The sequence below is a fragment of the Gymnodraco acuticeps genome, unplaced genomic scaffold (genome assembly GCF_902827175.1).
Source record: "Gymnodraco acuticeps unplaced genomic scaffold, fGymAcu1.1, whole genome shotgun sequence".
NCBI classification, from domain to species: Eukaryota; Metazoa; Chordata; class Actinopteri; order Perciformes; family Bathydraconidae; genus Gymnodraco; species Gymnodraco acuticeps.
In genome coordinates, this window is record NW_022990014.1 from 2,533,688 (window position 1) to 2,548,556 (window position 14,869).

General features: G+C 41.2%; 1 protein-coding gene across 6 annotated transcripts in view; it reads right to left on the reverse strand.

Moving 5' to 3' along the window:
• Positions 1–14,869, reverse strand: part of myo3b (myosin IIIB) — a 59,050-nt gene that overhangs the window by 16,541 nt on the left and 27,640 nt on the right. For 4 of the 6 annotated variants that reach the window (XM_034213358.1, XM_034213357.1, XM_034213361.1 and 1 more), the window contains 8 exons: positions 8,461–8,540; positions 7,627–7,647; positions 6,430–6,507; positions 5,481–5,686; positions 3,336–3,447; positions 3,031–3,193; positions 2,548–2,628; positions 1,062–1,158 (listed from right to left, as the gene is read on the reverse strand). In XM_034213358.1, coding sequence (XP_034069249.1) covers positions 1,062–1,158; positions 2,548–2,628; positions 3,031–3,193; positions 3,336–3,447; positions 5,481–5,686; positions 6,430–6,507; positions 7,627–7,647; positions 8,461–8,540 — 838 coding nt within the window. The remainder of the gene's footprint in view (positions 1–1,061; positions 1,159–2,547; positions 2,629–3,030; positions 3,194–3,335; positions 3,448–5,480; positions 5,687–6,429; positions 6,508–7,626; positions 7,648–8,460; positions 8,541–14,869) is intronic. The other 2 variants (XM_034213360.1, XM_034213359.1) reach the window with 1 other exon arrangement.

Here is a 14,869-nt window from a genome sequence, read left to right on the forward strand (position 1 = left end):
GACCTGGTGATGCAACTGGAGGCTCTGTTATTTGGATGCAAACACAGAATTCATGCGGGGCAGGGAGGAGGGATATCAAAAGGGAAAAGAACAGCATGTAGGTGAGAACATAGATCTTACAGGAGGAAAATGGGCCAGATCATGTCAAAAAAAAATCTATATGGAGAGATTCCAACACTGATTAAACAGAATTGTTAAGTGGAGGTTTGAAGTTTTTCTCACCAAGGAATATGATTGTAAACACGGAGAGAAAAATCCCAGATGGGGCTCCGCTCGGTTTGAGTATACAACAAGCATAACATTTTCAGAAGTGTAAATCTAGTATTTTGGAGTTTGGGTCTCAGAGATGCACAGCGTTGACCAAAAGTCACCCGAGCTTCCTTAAACACATGACATGAGCAATGCTACTCCACACACATGTGGTTTTAGATTATAGTATTATTCTTGCGTTGTTTTATGGAGCTCTTACACACACATGAAACATATCATATTTTGCCTCGTTGATAGATTTTTATTAAGTAATCTCAAACATCAGGATATTTGCAATAACTGTGTTGAGTTATGGTGCAGAAAGAAGAGCTAAAGATGGAGCTAAAAGCCGCCATCGACACCATGTGTGCTGCTGTTGAGTCAGTGGCTGCTCTCCTGCTTAGCACATACTTTCTTAATGACCGGCCTGCCCATATGTTGAATAAACACAACGTGATCAGCTCGTACATCTGGAGACCAGTGCAGCGCCCAACCCCACTTGTGGTGAGACAAGTGTGCTATCTTGGTGGAAAGATATTTATTACGTTTATAAAACTGCAAGAGGTGGTGCTTAGGGAAGAGCTTTGCCCTCTGCTTAAAACAACATTACATTATGGTGCAAGAGGAGATAACGCGGCAGGGCAACATCTGAGTGACAGCAACGTCTCTTGCTCAATAAGCTGTCTTTTATGGTACATTTATTTAAGGTCATATTCAAAGCTTATTGTCTGCACCAAACTCAAACCAAAACATGAATAAAAACGGCAGGAAACGGGAGCAGACCCTAAATGACAAGAGATGCCAAAGCTCACTCTGTGTGCTCCTCCTTGGTGGTCTTTCCTCCAGCCTCCGGATGACTTATGTGCCCCTGGGGTTCAAGGTCCTGACGCACCCGATGGCCCCTGAAAGCTGCACAGGATATGGAAGTCAGAAAACTCACATGGTCAGAAACTCATTTCACTCCCTGTGCAATCCATGGAAACAGCATACATGCAGTCTACTGAGGCAGATATTGAATGTAATTGGTTCAATGAATACAAATCACAACAATTTATCTAAGCAATAAAAATGCACCCTCTATATAAGGAGTGAAGGATAGCAGTGGGAAGACATTGTGTGGTTATTGAGACACACTGGGTTAGATTGATGGTAAACGGAGCCTGCTGACTTACTCCATCAACGGGCTTTGTGTTTTTCTTGTAAAATTATATGTGCAGGAAAATAAAGCTCAAGTACATTGTCGAGCCATGGTTCTATTTTGCATGGTCTAATCTGATCAATGGTGAGCATGTCCCCCAGGCCCCGCTGAGATCTGAGAAGCCACCAGGCTCATACATTTGAAAGGCATCTGTTTATTTTCAGAATGCAAATGCAGCCCACCTCAAAGGCTATAAGCTGCGGAGAACACACAATGTGAATGTGCTGGAGTGCTCCGCCGGGGGGCTGAGGCCCCACTTATGTCAGGTTCAGGTCCCCCCCCCCCCCCCCCCTCACCCTGAACCCCAGCGGCCACACACAAACACACTTCTCCAAAGAGAAAGCCAGCGGTGACAGAGAGGCTTTTCTCACACCAAAACCATGTTTACCCATTCTGCAGCGTTATTTACAAGAGTTTTAATGGAGGACATTTACACAAGGTGTGCAGGCGACTGAGATGCACCATGTGCCAGATGAGGGCAGCCCTTAGGAGAGCCGGGGGAAACAAAGCCAAATCTCCTCCCCCTGCCCGCCTCTCTCCTGCCCCTTTTGGCACCCTCCCTTGTCCTCCAGTGAGAGGCTCCAAGGAGGGGGGGGCACCCGGGAAGGTTAATGTGCCCACTTTGATCTTCGTCAAGGCACACTGAGTAAGAATTAATTTACATTTCAGATGAAAAGGTTGACAGTATAAAAAGGCATCTTGTTTCTGGTATGTGAGAGCTGTGTAATAGGCCAGGAATTTGAGAGAGGAAGTCGTGAGGAAACAGAAGGGATAAGCCCCTCTCTTGCCTTTACTGGGAAAGAGATGAAAGGAAAAAAGGATCTCAGTATGCACTGTTCTTCTGAAACATGAGGACCAAATGCTGCCCCAACTTTCAAAAGCTTTTTCTTTATGCATTATTAATTAATTATTACTGTTTCGTGGGCCACTCATTGAGATCAAAAAGGTGTTTCACAAAGACGTAAGGTTTTCAGCCCTTTATCCCGTTTCCTTTTGAAAATGTATGAAAAAGTGATCTCTTTTTCCACCGGACACATGACACATTCCTGAGGTCTGCACTTGAATATATGAAGAACTTCATTAAAATAAACATCTCTTACCTGACTGAATGCAGGTAGCTGCCTCATCTCGCTCCTTTTTGATTTTCTTGACGTTCCGCCGAGCAACACAGCCCCTCCAAGCTTAAAGAAAAAAAGGGCAGTGTGTGAGATTGCTGACCTGCCTCTGTGAAACAAAATAGATTGCACATACTACACAAGATCCTACTTCAAAACACTGCTAAACCAGGTGGCAGAGGGATGGATCCATTTGAACTCTCTGAGGTCTTATTGTCTGCTCTGAAGCATTGCTCTTAACCCTCCTAGGTCAAGCTGTGGTTATCAAACTCATCTCTTTTATGAAGACTCGTCGGCACATAACAGACTAGAGGTCATTAAAAAAAGCAGTCAAATTCACATCGCATTTCACATGTTTCATCATTAAGTGATAAAAGAATACATCAGAATGTTAATTAGCATTTTACTTTACTGAAGTTTGATCATTCATTTCCTTTGTTCTGTGTTTATTTAATAGACCATGTGTACCTGACTGGATGACGACGGCACAGCGGTTTCTCTTCTGCTTCCCTCTTCGGTAACGTCGGGCACCGAGCCAGCCTTTGGTGTAAGCTTGGATCACAACGACCCGCGCTATCACCTCCCTCAGCAGCAGGTTCAGCTGCTCCACGTGGTAGTACCGCAGGAACACCTGGCAGGATGTTCAGCCCACGTTACAATATCCCAGTATCTACAGTTAACCTTGGTAAATGATGTTCTGATTATAGGTCAAATGTAAAATTCTGACACACATTTCTTTTTTGTTTAATGTCTTGGTGCAAGAATCACATTACCTTTGTCCTCCCCAGCACCCAGGCTTCCAGTTTGGCCCGCTTCAGTATGGCAACAACGTTTTCTTTGCTGGTCTTAGGCATCTGGTGAGCCCGAAACGCAAGGTAGTAATATCTGTAAGAGAGAAGGCACAGGGAAAACAAAGAAATATTTGATCTACTGTATTTAAAGCACTTTAAGAGCAGAGCCTAGTTGTACCCAATATGTTGTATTATAGATTTTGTGATCAGATTATAACATGAAAGGAAACAAATAAACTGCAATCATCAGAGATATCATTTTAAAAAGGACACCTGATTACTGCTTCCTTTGGTCACTTTTGATTGTATGACATTTGTCGGTTGAAATTGATCAATTAAACAAAGATAGTTTCAAGAAAATGCAGCACAACGTAAAAAAAGAAATGCTTGTGGTCAGAAAAATACATTTGTTGAATTTGACATTTTGGGAAACCTGTTTAATCACATAGTCCTAGTTAGAAAGTATTTTGATCAGATTGTGGATTACAAAAACGTAATATGTATCCGACAACATTTTAAAGTTACTTTCTCCGACATAGGTTAAGGAAAGATGTTTTTATTTCATCAGAACTACTAAATTAAGTTGATAAAGTTTATAATAAAAGTATCATCATAGCTGGTGAATCGCCTGCTCAGTCAAAGCAGAAAAATGAGCCTGACGTAGACATGACTCTTCAACAGAGGCCCTTTGTTGGAGTTCTTTTGAATGGATCTCTTATTTCAGTGGCCGCAGAAGATGTCCATCAGGCCGGCCTATCGGTGTTCATCAGCTCCACTGCAGGTTTATCGCTCACATCGTCTGGATCCGTCCCCTGATCCTCTTGTTGGAGTTTACAAAATACCAGCATAGGACAAAAGTGGCTCTAACTGTTTGCTCGGGGACATCAAGGCTCCAAAGCGACTGGTTCATCTCTTGTGTTCTGGCGTTGGTCAAAAAGAAGAACAACAACAAGAAGAAAAACTTCTTTGAACTTCGCTCCCCGCCTCAGTCTCCAGCCTTTCATTCTAATTCCTGTTGATACCTGTTATTTCTTTGATGGTAAATACAAAGCACTGCTTGGCAACATCAGACAAGCCTTTGATATGAGAGCACAAATTTAAAATCAGTTTTCACTAAAGGTGCAGTTTAGCCGTTCAGGTCTGTCTGTATGACTTCTGCCTGGCTTAGGTAGGATCATATGGATTCAGTATCAAGGTTAAAATATAGTCTCATTCACACACTTCATACAGAGGTGTGGAAGGGAGAAAAGTTAAATCATTGCGTCATGGTTACCCGACAATCAAATACTTCTTTAATATTGTGAACAAAACTAGGACACGCAAAAAAATAACAAGTGGTCATTCAAAGTTTTATGTCACCAAACTTGAGCATAATTTGTAAAGCTTCCCTGAAGCAGTGAGACTAACCAGTCTCTCAAAGTTGTTCCCTACAGGCCACAAGCCCAAGTTAATTACATTTTATATCATGTTAAGTCTCCACATAAGAGGAGGCTAGAATATTTTTCAAAGGAGAGTTGATCAAACATAAGTTCTCTTGCATTTTCCCACAGACTCGTCTAATGTGTATTTTTTCATAACCAGAGTTGAGGATGTGTGGGTCGGTCCTTTTAACATTTTGGGGTTGGACATTTGAACAGGAGTGCGTATCAACAGTTATCCTGTCCCACATTTTTTAAAACAACACCCTTACGTAAAGTCCCCCTTTTTTAATGATGAAATCTTGTTTTTAATTTCGTTTTAATGTAATACCAACGGGACACAAAGACTACACTTGAGCTTTTCCAGGTCACTGAGTTTAAGAACAAATTCTTTATGAATAGTAAAAGGAAATCCATTAAAATGCATCTCCCCTTAGAATCACAGTTCCTCCCTGTTTGAATTGTATCCATATTTTCCGGAGTGCAGTATCCACCCCGTTAAAAGAGCTGTAGGATTTTGTCTTGCACTATCACTAATGACTGCCAATTAGTCAGCCTCTTGCTCTGCTCGACTTGTACCCCTATCTCATTAAAGAACCCGTGTTTTTGTGTGATGCAGAGCACAGCTCACTTGTTCTGCTCTATCTCTGGGGCTGTGCTGCACACATGCTGCAGAGCGTAGGTGCTGCCTGTCTTACAACGCTCCTACCTGTTGACAAACTCTTCAAACAGGATGCGGTGGGAGTATCCTTGGCGACGGATGTTCACTGTCTCCAGGATCCCCGTGTAGCGCAGCTGCACCATCACCCTCTCCTTGCTGAATCGCAGCGCCTGCCTGTCATCGTTGGGTTTGATGCAGCGCACAAAGTGTGGCTGACCCACCACCATCTTAGACAGCAAGTCCATCAGAGAGTACTGCAGACACACGAGGAGACAATGATAAGCAGCGGGAAGAGAACAAGGAAAAACAAAGACCAGTTATCATAGGTCTTCATATTATCACAGTACAGAGGTGTATGTTCAGTTATGGAGATCTCACTTTTACTTTTTGCCAGACATAGATGTGTTTTATATCGTCTAAACTGAATAGTAATTGACATGATTAATTAGGCAGAATGACTTTCCTTTCTCATAATATAATGTGAATAACTAAATTAGCAGATTAGAAGTTCCTTTTCTAAATTGCAAAATAATTGAGGAATTTATTGTGTAGTTTTGCTTTACTCATTATGCAAATGTTAAAAAATATCTGCTGTGATTGTTTGTCAACATATTATAACCATAGGAAAAATTATAACTACTTATTTTTTCTTACAAAATGTGTGGCATGCCATGTTTTACATCTCCACGAGTGGGACATACAATAAGATATAGGTTAGCCGATTCTAATTTATAATCTATAAAATTGAAATCCATGTTAAATAGAGACACCTGATCTGATTCAAGCATTTCCTTGAAAGGATTTAAGCTCATTTATTCTAACAATGACATTTTGTTGACATTTGCAGAGCTCTGTCATTATTCCTTTTTCTTTTAAAGAGTAAAATATATATATTTCTGATAAATCGTGAAACAGTCTGTTTGTTTACAAAACTGATTTCAACTGTGTTCAAAATGTTGCTTGTTGTCAGACTGAGCAGAAAAAATGAAACACATACACGGAAATAGGAGGCTACAGTCTGTCTCCTCATGTTGGTGGTTTCTTCAGGGTGACGCATCATCTCCATGGTGTCCACCTGAACACAAACATCCAGCATGAACACGATGCATTGATAAACAGGCCAGACTCAGGCAAAGAGCAGCAGACTCAAATAAGATTCAGTTTGTTTGCAACCTGACTGAAGTAGAGATAAAGGTATTTTACATCAGGTCTCCTTCCTTTAAATGGGCCAGTTGGGAATACACAGCTGTACTAACTGTGCCGTCTGTATAACATAGCCCCATAAACACTTAAAGCTAACAATCTAGAGAATAAGTCTGCACTGCTTTGGGGCATGGGAAAATTGCAGAGCATTCTGAGTAATGAGACCAGCCGTCACCGAGCAGACAGTCATCCCGACGACGGATTAACGAGGACACAATATAAGCTTTCTAATGGCCTTAGCAGTTCATGGCTTCATCAAAATTAATGATGCAATAGATATTTTATGGTAAGTCTACGTAGCAAAGTGCATATCTTAATTCTTTATTCTACCCAAGTGAAGAGAAAGAAAAGTACGTCAAACGTTCTCTGAGTTACACGAAGAGAGGAATCGGAGGCTTTGACACTGGTGTTTTGAAAGGAGATCACACAGAAGTACAAATGGTTATCTAGGACTCACTTCCACTACTCTAACAACCGTCACTCTGCTTTAATCTGGTCATACTGGTAACTTGTCAATTTGTGTCAACTTTCTCCTGAGAACATGAGAGGCATACATATTACATCAATCACATTGGGTTGTGCTAAAGAAACCCTTTATTTTCCAAGAACACTAAGTACGTGCTAAAGGCAAGTTCAAGAAAGTTTTGGCATCTGTTTGTTGCACATTAAGTATTTCTATAATCTAGGAAGATACTCTACAGAGCAGTTGTTTACGTTAATAACACACATTTGTTGCTGTGTGAAAAAATACTTCAAAAGACATGATTTACATTTTCCAAATACAAGACTGTGATTGATGTCAGAGGAGGGAAGCTGCACAGAATTCAAAGTTAGAGAAAGATAAATAAAGTTTCAGTTTGGATTACAATGATGACGAGTTGATTTAAATAACTTGTGCATTTCCCAAAAAAAGGTTGCTAATTTTAACTGACCGATGATTAGAAACATGTTTTGACCCATTTACTATATTTCTATTACTATTAGGTCTTACCTTCAACAGGTATTTTGGAGACTTTGAGCCAGCACAGGTCGGCGAATATCATGCAGGTAAAGGAAGAAGAGAAGTAGATAGACAAGAAGCTGAAATTCACCTTTAAGGGGTTTTCCACAGTAAATCATAATGTGAAAACGTTTTCTTCCTTTTTGGACAAAGAGAAACTACTTCTAATTCCAAAATAGACAAAAATATTTTCAGATTCACATCTTAGAGACATTATGATTTGACCAAATGCTTCCCCTTAAATAAAGAAAAACAGACACAGTGAAATGAAAACATTGTAGTGGGAGTGAAGAAAGTTGGAAAGAAACATTTTGGCCATCTTTGTTGCGGTAAAACACAGTGTAGTGTTTGTGAAACCAAGACATTCTGCTTTCAGAATCTCAGTATGAACAAGATATATAAATACATTTTGACGTAAATATAATATTTTCAGTGTACGGCTTTGTAAGAGCTTTGAGTGTTGCCACCTGAAGAATTCTTGTGGATTAGACTCCTGAAACTACCCTGCCCTCTTAATAATGCATGTTCATGAAATTATAAGCTTATTTTGGAGGACCTACATTTCCCCCCCAACACTTTAGTGCCAATTAAAAACAATAGTTAGTTAGTCTGAAAAACACTTTTATGCCGTAGACACTAAATGCCAGATGGCGATTCTACATCACCACAAGCAACGCAGCAAACATAACAGGGTAGTCAATTAATCTGGGTACGCTTCACAGCACAAGTTTTTTTACTGGGGTTCTTATGGTGCAATGCCTTTGAGCAACAAATAAAAAAACATTAAGTTCTCAGGTGTGAGGATTTGTGCTACAGGAGCCTCACCTTGGTGCGTCCTGAACCGAGCTGGGGGGGCAGAGATCTGGAGGCAGCGGTGACCCGGGCTCTGGACGTCGCCAGATTTCCTGTTTCAAACATCGAAAACAGCCACGAGTGGTAGTGTCAGGTGTTATTTAAAGCTTTAAACAAGTTTGAACAGATGTGTGAAATAAAACGAAGGAATGATTATTGAACTATCAAACATGGAGACACAGGCAAATCTTTGGGGTGATTTTCTTTTTCAATATGCAAGATATTAAGAAAAACAAAGTGAACAGTGAGGTTCATACTGAAGCATAGTATTAGAGACAGTTCAGAGGGAGTCTAAATCTGAGCTGAATCCCATGGACTCAGGAGTGCAGCTGCGTGCACAGCAGTCCAACAGCCCCACACACAGCGGAAAGGATATGAACATAGCATATGCAAGACAGTCTGAACATTTCAAAGTTTCTGCACAAGATGTCCAAATGTTTTCTCTGGCTATATCTTCAGAGGCTAAACTGTGATTAATAGCAGTGAAAGAAGCCTTTGAAGCAGGATTGGTGACATCAAAGTCCTAATCCATGGGTGGCAGGATTTTTATAATGAGTGGGAAGTATCTTAACACATTTCAAAGGGTTTACTCCATGAATAAACAATAGCTGCACAGATGTGCCACACACACCTTTAGAAAAATACGTCTGCAGACACAGGAGGCAGCGTTACCCAAGCAGCCGTGTATGGCAAGGAGGAAAACCTTTGTAAGTTTTTTAAGATAAAGCTGAAGTGACAGGCCAACAATTGTTCTAGATTTTCTACCGCACACAGACGAACTTGGAAAATGCTAATATAAAGTCGGCTTCTGCTTTACAATTTCAAGACTCACGTCAGTTGTTCAAGCCCAGTCTGACAACGAGCCAAAAACTTAAACACTGGATCAGCACGTGGCTTTCTCAGAGGTCTCTGTACTATCAAGTGAGCATTAGAAGCATCAATCAAACACTGGAGAGATCAAAATCAATTTATGATGGATTAATTACCAACCAGACCACTTCTAACTTTAGACAAAGAACGTCCAACTTGTGCCAAAGGTCTTATAGTGAGCCAAGGCAATGTGGCGTCTTAGGAAACACACACACGCACACGCACACGCACACGTAGTCAAAACATGTGAGAGAGCTTCAAAAGGACTCAAACTGTCTTTTAAACTAGTGATGATGATACTGCTTTTAGCATTTGACAGTGATCTGTTAATTTTTATTTATTTATCTACTCATTTATTCTGCGATTAATATATTTTGGATTTGGTAAACACATCAATTCAAGATTTCCTGTCACATTTAAATATGTATTTTAATTTTTTTTAATATTATGCTTGTAAGAGTATCCACAGGTTTTGAAACTCAACCTAAAAATACAAGAAAGAAAAGTGTAAAATATGATAACATGGACATATGAGCAGTTAATTGCTTATTATGAACACATGTTAGTGAGAGGGCCTTGTGTTCAGCATCACAGGGACACATTTTAAATCCTCCAAACGCCCCTCCAGCACAATAAACACAAAAACACACACATACACAAAAAAGTATGATCTTTGAGAACAGGAGCCGTTAAACTGTGTCGGGTATATTACCAGCACACAGGCAGGGAGGGCCCCGCTCCAATTAGCCTAGAGTAAAGCTGGATGGATTAATTGGAGTGGGTCTTGTGCAAATGAAGTGCGCTCGCTCCTCTCCCCATTAGTGCTGCTGGGCCAGATCATCTGAGCACATTTGTCATGATGAATTAGCGGCTGCGAGTGGAACGAGCTCACGGAGTGTCACTGTGCTTTCACGCCTCTCACTTCCATGACACCATCAAGGGGAGATGAAGGCGCTGCGCCGCGGTGAGAGAAACTATGACAGTTGTACCTAAGCCTTGCAAATGGACACTCACTGCTTTCTTCATATATTCCTTGGCGGGTCGTATTAATTCATTCTTCTGGCGGGCTTCAAACCCCCTCCTGACTAGATGATTAGAGCATGGGTTAATAGTCAGTATCCTCAAAGATTTCCGTCTCCAGAGACATGAAACCAAGGGAGCACCTGTGATGTCCGGCCTGAAAGAAGACCTTCTAATTTAGATACAGAGAGGATCTTGTCTAATGATGTGGGTTATAATTATTCAAACACAGAGATGAGCAAGAAAAGGGAAGACTTGTTCTTTGGTTTCGTTTCAGAAAAAGGCCACATATGTTTCTACTTATAGTTCGAGGCTTTTTCATACGTTTGCCAGTGCTCATAAATAGACATATGATGAAAATAAAAAGAGAGAGGAAGAGTTTTAGTATAGTAAGCATACCAATTAAGAGAGAGGCAGGTGGGGGGTGTGGGGGGGGGATATTTCCCATCAGGTCACTCAGTCTTGAGAAACAGGCGGTGGAGGAGTGTCCCACTGATCGTTTCTGCTTCACGCATGTTGCTCTTGGCATGGACATCCAGGACAAACACAGAGTGGGGTGTGGGGAGGGGTGTGGGGGGGGGGGCTAGAAAGAGAAAAAGCCTTCCTTGGCATCTGTGCGTTCACTTTGAAAATTAAGCCCAGCAAGAATCCTGTAGGAAAAAAAAAGCTCAAGCTGGCAGTTGTATTGGGGTTCTATTGACAAGAATAGTCAATGTGCTTGGGATTAAAAAGCAATCCGGCGTTCAATATGACACCTCCCTGCATGCTTTTATGAGTGCCAGTGTGCGCCTTGTACTTCAGAAGCTGTGGATCGAGCTGTCGACACGGGGGACAATCAAAGTTGTAAGAGAGAGCAGCCTTCCCAAGCTGAGTGAGCAGAGGCTTGCTGGATATCTCCGCTGCTCTCCCGGTCTCTTTTTGAAAACATGTGATCTAGAAACTCAACTCAGCACCCAAGCAAATGAGATTAAAGCACCCATAACCCCCCGCCACCCTTCCCACCCTCCATAACCACCACCGTTTATGCCTAGAGATGGCTCCGGGGGCTGTTGATTTAAATGCCATCCACTACTGTCAGAGCAGATCAATCATAAAAAGCATGGTGTAATTGGCTTTTAGTGACACAACACAGTGTTGCATTTATCAAAGGATGTTGTACCATGTGACTTAGGAGAGCTGGCTCCTCGCTATTGATGTGCGGGCCCGACAAAAATCCCGCTGCTGACTCAAAACATTCTCCAATACCACGATTAGAGCAGAAATTGAACAAAAGTAATACTTGGTGAGTGTCTCTTTTGGTAGTGAGAGTGTGTGGAAGTAGTGAAAGACTGTCTGCCCACTGGGATGAAAACAAGCTTCGACTGCCAGAGAACAAAGAGCCAAATGTGTCAAATCTCAGGGAGAAGCCTGTCATTTCCACACAGGAACATTCCTCAACATGAATGGGGGGACAGAGGGAGACGGCAGAACTGCGGCTTCATGTGAAGATGATACAAACAATGTAAATTGTTCAGTATTCGTAATGGACTTGAATTTATAACCCCTGATATTTCACAGGAGAATGTTGTGGACCTTGGTTTGTTAACTCTCAGAGTAACAATTGTAAAACCAAAGTATACAAAAGCAAATTCCTCGTATGTGTAAAACTACTTGGTAATAAAACCGATTCTGATTCTGTAAATTACAAAAAAGAAATCTTGTCACTTACAAGAAATGTGAGGCCTAAGATTGAGGACACTGATGGGTGTACATTATATGTCTGCATTTTTTACATTAGTTAAATAAAACCCTGCTTACAACAAAGCTAAAACTAAAGAGGTACTTAGATCCTGACATTTTAGGTAACAATCCTGATTTTAGATTTCCCACTTATTAAAACCCCTCTATGTCTTTGGCGACATTCCCGCAAAAAATCACAAGCGGTAATCTCTAGGAAGTGAGATCCAGAAAATAGCACCTATTACTGATGAACGTTGGCAATGCCAAAGACAATGAAACAAACATCTTAGAGATTGTAGATTTAAGCTAAAGTAGCAATAGCACAATAAAAAAAAACCTGCAGCAATAAGAGAAAGTCCTGAATCTAAAAATGTTAGTATTGGCGGCAAAATGCCAGTGTTGTATCCTTATATAATGTCATTTTAAATCGATCACTAAGATGATTTTTAACTACTTTATATGCTGCTGGGTTTTGCATAAAATCTTAAACTATTCACATGTTGTATGTTAAATATTAATCTGCAGCTCATTAGCAACACTAGTAAAACATTTTTTAAAAAGCACATCAAAATGACAGTACTTGAATACATTTCCCACTGCCAACAAACACACATTAAAGCCACATTCAATCACAACATTCACTTTTTCCTCCTTAATGAGACAGATTTAAGTCATGGTTGTCTGCTTTCTCATGGCTTTATGAGGGTTTCTCAAACCACAGATTAACTCTCACAAGAACCGCATGAATACATCAAATCTTGGGGAGGATTTTTCGATCCGATAAACAATATCTTCTGAGGCAGATTTTTAATCAAGTCATCTTAAATTAGTAGAAATACTATGATCCAGGAGAAAATATCTGATGCTCGAAACTAAAATCCATCAATGGATTAAAATAGATCTGCATCTATATAGCTCTTTGTACATTTTGCCACATGTAGTCATATGCTCAGCAGGCATATGCAAGTTACAAGTATAATGCTGTCTTGCTCATAACAGTAATTTTTACATATATCATTCATTACATATTTTAATTCATAGTATTGGTCTAGCCACTCTCTGAAACCTAACTTTCTTCGAGCATACATCACAGCACTGCTCATTCTCCATTTTCATTGAGCTCTGACAAAGGAATGGCAGTCTCGAATAGCTGTGTGTGTGTGTGTGTGTGTGTGTGTGTGTGTGTGTGTGTGTGTGTGTGTGTGTGTGTGTGTGTGTGTGTGTGTGTGTGTGTGTGTGTGTGTGCGTGTGTGTGTGTGTGTGTGTGTGTGTGTGTGCAGATGTGCTGTGCTAAAAGCAGCACAGCCAGGCAGCCCTGCGGCTACACACACACACACGCACACACACACACACACACACACACACACACACACACACACACGCACACGCACACACACACACACACGCACACACACGCACACACACACACACACACACACACACACACACAGCCACCAACAGAGACACACACTGTGACCGCAGGCTGCCTAGGCCCTGGTAGGCCCGACTGAGCCGAGCCAACTCAAACACTGTGATCCCCGTGATCTGGGGAAGGCCCTGGCTCTAATGAATTTGTCCATGCAAATACATCCTACTTCCTCTGACAAAACACCACCATATGTCCAGGCCTCAAGGACCCACATTCTGCAGGCTCAAGTGGCCTCGCCATTCACCGCCTGGGAGCTTTTTACTTTCTGTGGCCCTCCTGATTTCCAAACATGAACTACATCGATTCTCATCACATTGCCAATATGCACTATGAAATTAATGAGTAGTCTACTGAAATATCAATGTGGATTGCCAGTTTTAAACGTATTTAAACAAATATAACATGGAGGGAAAAATGTGGATTACAGACAGTGCCTGAATCGTTGCACTATTTGAAATGCGTGTGCCAGCAGAAACATTAACATTCACTGCATGTAAATGTGTAGGTTGTCATCCCAGATGCATTGTTTTACTCTCATCAGTGCCGGCTGCAGGTCTACGAGGGTGTCCCCTAGTGGTGACACTCTGAGAAGGAGACCCAGAGTGTGAAACCACCCTGGTGTAAAACAGATTTCCATCAGATCCCCCTAGATAATGGTAATTTCACAGATAACAGTGAATCTATAATGTGAAGTAAAATGCAAATTAAATCCCCCCACAAATTTTACCCCGAAGAATAGATTTATAATTTTCTTATGATATACTGTATCTCACTTTAAACGGCGCTCCATCTTTTCCAGAATGATAAGCCGGAGCAGAACGTTTCATAGCTTTTATCTGATTAGATGATCAGCTGTTCCACAAACTGCAATAAGAACATTGGACCTCCAACTCCAAAGCAATAACAGAGTGATAACTGCCAGCATATTGCTGTCTTTACATGCACATGTTCAAAAAAGATCTTTATAATTACTGTGAGGCATTTGGAGAGCTTTTTAGGATAAACAGGCTCAAACTGCACAACGCAGTAACAGTGTATTTCTGTGACAAATCATCACATTAACTTGATGCTCCAGTCTGAATGGCAGGACAGACAAAGTGCAGTGGAACAAAAAGGAAATAAAGAAGCTTTTAGATCTCCCGGACAGCTGCAGTAAACATTACAGCACATCTCAGTATATACTCAGTGCCTTTGTGCATTAAATGAGGTGTTCACTGAGTGTACTTCTCTGAAGCCGTTAATTGCAGAAAGGAAGTGGCTGAAGGCTCCCTTGTGCACAACCTGCAATTGAAGTTTACAGACACATCCCGAAGATTTCTTCTGGAGTCTCAGCTAAGGTGCCTA